The 7033-nt window shown below is 44.9% G+C and overlaps 1 protein-coding gene across 1 annotated transcript in view; it reads left to right on the top strand.

The window, feature by feature from the left end:
- Nucleotides 1-365: 365 nt before the first annotated feature.
- The window catches only part of MSH2 (mutS homolog 2), a 50916-nt gene continuing 44248 nt past the window's right edge, over nucleotides 366-7033 (top strand). The window contains exons 1-4 of the mRNA XM_083432852.1: nucleotides 366-789; nucleotides 4467-4621; nucleotides 5743-6021; nucleotides 6112-6258. Of these exons, the coding sequence (XP_083288978.1) occupies nucleotides 519-789; nucleotides 4467-4621; nucleotides 5743-6021; nucleotides 6112-6258 (852 nt within the window). The 5' untranslated portion in view covers nucleotides 366-518. The remainder of the gene's footprint in view (nucleotides 790-4466; nucleotides 4622-5742; nucleotides 6022-6111; nucleotides 6259-7033) is intronic.

Below are 7033 nucleotides of genomic sequence, written 5' to 3'. Positions count from 1 at the left end.
CAGCTCTCACTTTTATACATCACTACTGGGAAAACCATAGCTTTTTACATGAGTAGATTGTGTGCTTTTATTTAAAATGCATCTCTGGGTTATTTGTGGGGCTCATAAATTCTTTCACCCCCACCCAAAAAAAAAATAGTCCAGCCCACCACATGGTCTGAGGGACGGTGGACCGGACCACGGCTGACAAAGGTTGCTGACTCCTGGCTAAGACCCTCATTCATTCATTCATTCATTCATTCATGAGAGAGAGAGAGAGAGAGAGAGAGAGAGAGGTAGGAAGGCGAGCCCAAAAGCCTGCCCACCATTTCCAGAGCATGCGCAAAACGGGCCCTGAAAATCTCACTGGCCGCGGCGCGCATCCGTTGCCATGACATCCGGCAAGAGCTCGGGCGGGCTCCGAGGAGCACGTGACTCGCTACGGCGGCCGAGAGGGCGGCGTGGCAGTCGGCGTCTGAGGAGGCGCGACCAGTAAGCGGGGCGGTTTTTTTTTTCGGTTGGCGGGAGATTCCGGCAGCATGGCGTCCGACTTCAACGCGGCCTTGGCGGTCTCGGTGGACATCGCCGTCGGCGGCTCCCCCTCGACTTCGGCGCGCGAGGCGTGCTGGCCCGACGGGGCGAATGCCGAGAGCAACTTCGTGCGCGCCATCCTGGCGCTGCCGGAGAAGCCGGACACCACCGTGCGCTTCTTCGAGCGCGGCGACTACTATACGGTGCATGGAAGGGACGCGCTGCTGGCCGCCGCCGACGTCTTCAAGACGCGGACGGTCATTCGGACGCTGGCGCAAGGTAAGGGCGCCGGGGGGGGGGGGCTGGGTCCGGAGGCTGCCGGCTCTCGGAAGGGAAATATAAATTACATTTATATTCTTTCCTTCGAGAAGCTCAAAGTAGCATTCGTGATTTTTCCACCTCCTTTTACCCTCCCAACAGCCCAGTGAAGTAGCTTAGGCTCAGAGACAGTGACTGGCCCAAAGTCACTGAGCTTCAAGGCTGAAGGTAAAGTTAAACCCAAGTACCGCCCCCACCCCCCGCTCAGCTTAGCCCAATGCTCTAACCATTATACCACATACTTGCTCTTTCAAAGAAAAGATGTGGTTAAAAAAAACAGCTTTAGGGACGGGTCCAGAGAATATAAAACACATCTATTTTTGATGCAATAGCCAGCAGCTAGGCTGTTAGTTACATGGGCAGACTAAACAGACCTTGTGAAAAAGGCAGATTCCTTTCTCTCTAGGAGCTTCTTAGTCCAAGGAAAACAATTCAAGAACTACCCAAGAGCCATAATTTTTATGTTAGATTTGTAAATTTTATAATGAAATGATTTTAGAATGTTGTATCATTTTACTGTTGTTAGCCGCTCTGAGCCCAGGTTTGGCTGAGGTGGGCGGGATATAAATAAAATTTTATTACTATTATTATATTATAAAGGGGGTCGCCCCCCCCCAGGTTTCCGTCAGACGCCGGCTCCGTCATCACCTGCTTTTTTTTGCCGTTCTTCCAATCATCATTATTAAGTAAATTCACACGCCACCCTCCAGCCGAAGGACCCAGGACGGTTCATAACATGCTTTCATAACAACAGCTTTCCTAGGAAGCTTTCTTGCTTGGTTTCTGGACCGCAGGAAGCTTTACAGTATAAAATGGGAACAAACAGTAACCCCTTCTCCAACAGGCGCATTTTGTTCTTTTTGTTTGGAAGCAGGAAAATCATTCTTTTTCTAACGCAAAGTTGCAGCAAGTCTTGAACAACAGGAGCTGAAATGAATTGGGGTGGGGGTGGGGGAAGGGCGGGGGAGAAGTGGGAGTCAGCCACCTGCAGCCGACGTGGGGGGGGGGAGGCTTCATGTGGTCAAGTTAAATACAGTATCAAGTTTTGGTTGTGCGCTCCCGGGTTTCAGAATTGGCAAGAGTCAGGGTTTGCTTTAGTTGAGATTCCGAAAAATAACACTCACCTATACAGTGGTCCGTTCTTAACCTGAAACTGTTCTTAACCTGAAGCACCACTTTAGCTAATGGGGCCTCCCACTGCCGCTGCACCGCAGGAACACAATTTTTGTTCTCATCCTGAAGCAAAGTTTTTAACCTGAGGTACTATTTCTGGCTTAGCAGAGTTTTAACTTGAAGCGTATGTAACCCAAGGTACCAGTGTACAACTAATAGAGATGCGGGTGGTGCTGTGGTCTAAACCACAGAGCCTAGGGCTTGCCGATCAGAAGATCGGGTGAGCTCCCGTTGTTCGGTCCCAGCTCCTGCCCACCTAGCAGTTTGAAAGCATGTCAAAGTGCAAGTAGATAAATAGGTACCGCTCCGGCGGGAAGGTAAACGGCGTTTCCGTGTGCTGCTCTGGTTCGCCAGAAGCGGCTGTCATGCTGGCCACATGACCTGGAAGCTGTACGCTGGCTCCCTCGGCCAATAAAGCGAGATGAGCACCGCAACCCCAGAGTCGTCTGCAACTGGACCTAACTGTCAGGGGTCCCTTTACCTTTACCTTTATACAACTAATGCTATTCAAACAGTACTGCCAGATAAACAGCTAATTAAGTTATAAAAAGCAAGCAGAGCCTGTAATTAGAACACAGAAGTAAAGACAGGAGATTATGTTAACTTCTGAGCTTAAAGCATTAAAAAAAAAATGTTATACGTGTATCATTTATTTATTTATTGTATGCATTTATATCTCAGCGTTTTCTCCAAGGAACTCAAGGTGGCATATATAGTCCTCCCTCTTCCTTATTTAATCCTCACAACAACCCTGTGAAGTAGGTTATGCCGGCAGTGAGCTTTGTGGCAAATTTGGAATTTGAACCCTGTTCTCCAGTGTCCTAGTCCGACACGCTAACCATCACATTGCAGTAAATATATACACAAAAGCAAAAAACAAAAATGGACTTTTGCTTCAAAAGTCTTGATCACCAGTGGCTCTCTGGTGCCTGAGAACCTGGGAAAGGGCAGTAGTTCAATGCTAGAGCACTCTGATTTGCATACAAAAAGGTCAGTTTCCAAATCCTGGCATTTCCAAGTACAGCTGGGAGAGAGCTCAGTCAAAAATCCTGGAGAGCTTGCTGCCAGTTCGCGTAAATGGTACTGAGCTGTCTGGATGGACCAAGTGGCGTGACTTGGTATAAAGCAGCTTCCTGTGCTTGTGTGGTGTCCCGTGCAGCACCTTAGTTTTCTCTTTTAGGTTTGGGAAGAGCTGTAAGTTCAGTGGTTGAGCATATGCCTTGCCTGGAGAAGGTGTTGGGTTCAACCCTTGGGCATCTCTAGGTAGTGCTGGGTTAGTCCCACTGAGCTGAGCAGGGTTTAATCCCAACTGTATGGTTTCAGTAATTTTGCAGGTGGATTAGGATGCGGCCACCATTAATGGGAACATTCTCCACATGGAAGATGTGTATACTATTTCACCGTGCGTATAAGTTGGTTGGCACCGTGTGTGTGTGTGTGTGTGTGTGTGTATGTGTGTGTGTGTGTGTGTGTGTATATATATATATATAAATAAATAAATACACACACCTGTGGTGCAGCTGCTGTTGTAAATGAGTCTGTCATGAGACTGTCAATATGTGAGACTGGGCATGACTTGCAGTGATTTTGATGGTATTTTGGCTGTCTCTAAGTGTAGATCCAGGTCACTGAGCTTGAGCCACTACCCAGTAGATGTGTTCCATGTTTATGATAATATTTTATTCTCTTGCTAACTATGCTGTTTTAAATGTGCATTTTATCCTTTACTTCCTTTAGTAATGTTTTCTTTTGATTTTTTGTTTTAACTTTGCTGTGCTAAATGTGCATTCTGTAGTTGACTTCCTTTGCAGTGTTTTATTTTGAAATCTTTAAGATAATATTTTAGTTTCCTGTTAATTATGTTGCCTTGAATGTATACAGTGGTACCTCGGTTTAAGAACAGTCGGATTTAAGAACGATTCGGTTTACAAACTCTGCAAAACCGGAAATAGTGTCTCCGTTTGAGAACTTTACCTCGGTCTAAGAACGGAATCCGAATGGTGGAAGGGCACTGGCGGCGGGAGGCCTCATGAGGAAAGTGTGCCTCGGTTTAAGAACGGTTTCGGTATAAGAACGGAGGTGACCCCCGGGGGAATCAAGCCCCCCTTCAATTTTACACCTGTGGTTTGGAGATTTATTTTACAGCTCTCATTTTACTGTCTTGATTCAGTATGTAAGCCCTTTGTCTATATGCAACAGGAAAGGTATACTTCATGTGATTTCTTGTTTGCCTTTTGCTTTGTCACGTTTACTTTCTAAGCTGTTTAATCTTTTTTAAAAAATTTATTTTCACAGTAAGTGTGGGAGCGATCATGAACGTAATCTACACCAATTTGAGCATGTTTGATTTCAACAGGAGCAAATTAACTTTCCCATCAAAATCAAATGTCTTGCACTTCAGTGGATCAAATTTTCTCTGTGTGGTATGTCAGCCACTTTACTTACGCTGCTTTCTCATCTCTTAGGAAACCGGAAAGTTGAAAGTGTTGCGCTTAGCAAGATGAACTTTGAATCTTTTTTGAGGAATCTGCTTTTGATTCGTCGCTACAGGGCTGAGGTGTATAAGAATAAGGCGGGAAATAAATCCACCAAGGAGGGAGAGTGGTATTTGGCATATAAGGTAAGTCTTCATCACAAACAGTTGCAGTAAATAAAATACTTACTGCTCTGATTGCAGATCTGTGTGTGCTTTTCATCTGATATCTAGTAAGATGCATTTTCTACTGCCTTTCTGCTATCCGTTAGGATTTTGGGTACTATTCTTTAGCAGTTGGAGGCACCTCGCAGCACTCAAAAAGCACCACAAAGCACCAGTTGTGTTGAGAGCTGAATAATTATTTGGGTGAATAAGAGACCAGTACCTAGATCCTGAGATAATAAATCTGTGTATGCAATTCTGTACCTCACATTTTTAAATTGGCATTGTTATTACATGCAGTTACTGATTCACACTTGCATGCACAAAAGGGTTAATCTGAGCCCAGAGCTCAAGTTGCCAGAGTGGGTGTTGCTTAGCAGGCTTGCCGCAATCTCTGCTCCCCCTCTTTCTCTCCTCGAGTACGAATCTCTTCCAAACCTCTCTCTCCAACATTGGTTTATGGGCTCAGACAGCACCTAAATTGTTGAGAAAAGTTTTTGCTTTTTGAATTTTGAGCCTTTCATTTTTTTTTTTTTGCTCTTTTGTTTTTGCTAATGGGGGTAGCAAACCCCCTGCCAATGTTCTCTTTTCTTTTCCCCACCCACCAGTTTTGTTTCTCTGCTTAGGCTAATCTAGTCTTGGCTAATCTAATCACTTTTTGAGTGATTTTTTGTTGTTGCAATTTTGGTAGTTTTGCTTTTGTGCATTTTGGGGAAACTTACTTTTTAACCTTGGCAGCCCAGGATCCAGTGAGTGGCCATAGCTTTACCTTTGCAAAGCTTACTGACTCCACATTTGCTCGGTGAAAATGATATTGGAGATCCTTTTAAGGGCATAAGGGGCATTAAATTGCATTAAGAATCTTAGACCCACAGACAACGATGGGGAAGCTGATCCATGTTAAGCCTTGTGAATCTGCAGTCTTTAGAGTTTGCATTTGGATCTGTCAGCAAGAGGCCTCAGGTGAGATGAAGAAACTATTCAGGCTAAGACTACCTAAATAGGTGTTTCAAAAGGTCTGTCTAATGCAGGGAGAGGGAGGCAGGTGGACCAGATACATAGGTGAAGAAACTCTCAAACTGTGATTTTTCTTTCTTAAATAGGGCTCTCCAGGGAACCTTGCCCATTTTGAAGACGTTCTGTTTTCTAACCACGATATGTCATCTTCGGTTGGTGTTGTGGGCATTCGGGTATCCTCAGCTGATGGGCAAAAACTTGTTGGAGTTGGGTTTGTGGATACATTAGTGAGGAAGCTGGAAGTATGTGAGTTTCCAGATAATGACCAGTTTTCAAACCTTGAAGCTCTGCTAGTTCAGATGGGCCCCAAGGAATGTATTCTACCTACTGGAGAGGCTTCTGGAGAGATGGAAAAGCTGAAAGAGGTAAGCCATGGAAATGTTATGGGCTGTTCTTTGCTCTAATGGAAGAGAACATTCTCAATTTTTATATCTAAATATATATATATTTTGCAGGTTGTTCAGAGAGGAGGGATTCTGATTACAGAGAGGAAAAAGACCGAGTTTGTAACAAAGGACATTGTTCAAGATCTCAACCGCTTGCTGAGATCGAAAGGGAAAGAGAAGATGTCTAGTGCAACATTACCCGAAATGGACCAACAGGTGGGTAACCAGGCTTGAGGGTGGGGGGATATATATCAGAAAAGTGTCCTAGCCTGGTAACTTGTGGATTCACTGGCATTTTGCACCAGCGCCTCCTCTTTGGCCACTTTCATGTAAATTCTTTTTGAAAGGGAGAAGAAATGGCTCAACCTGTTTGACAGCTTTCTTCTTTGTACAGGTTCAGAGTGGTGTTTTGAACCTGTATACCAGAATCCAATGCTTCCCAGAGCTTTGTGCCCTATAGAGCAATCCACTGGTATGAGTGGAATTTGGAATAGACTGATCTCCAGCTGAGCCTGGGCTCTGCCGGCTGAAGCCCCTCATCCCAGCACAGCCAAAGATACACTGGCAGAAGTCATCCATCGTGGCTATGCCAGGGCTTAGCTGGCTGATCTGAGTTCCTAAAAAGAGGCATTCCAGGGGGGTGCTGCATGACAGGGCGGGGAGAGGTTTATGCCCATCCAAACTGGCTTGTGCTATTCTTCCTGATGAATTGGAATGGTGTCTCAATGAGGGTCTGAACCAGGCCAAATTGCAGTGGCTGGTATTTTGATTTAGTTTGGTAATTTTGTTTATACATGTTTGTGTTCATACATGTTTGTATTTTATACTCAAATTGCAAAGGCCAGTGGTTGATGCAGATATCTATCTATCTATCATCTATATCTATCTATCTATCTATCTATCTATCTATCTATCTATCTATCCAGACCATAGTATGATGGTACACTGGTTTGTTTCTAGGGGCTGGTGCTTGATTAAAGGAATGCCAGTT

This window comes from Podarcis tiliguerta (assembly GCF_965153285.1).
Source record: "Podarcis tiliguerta genome assembly, chromosome: 3".
NCBI lineage: Eukaryota > Metazoa > Chordata > Lepidosauria > Squamata > Lacertidae > Podarcis > Podarcis tiliguerta.
Note: the sequence above shows the minus strand (reverse complement) of the source record. Positions and strands in the feature narration are given on the sequence as shown.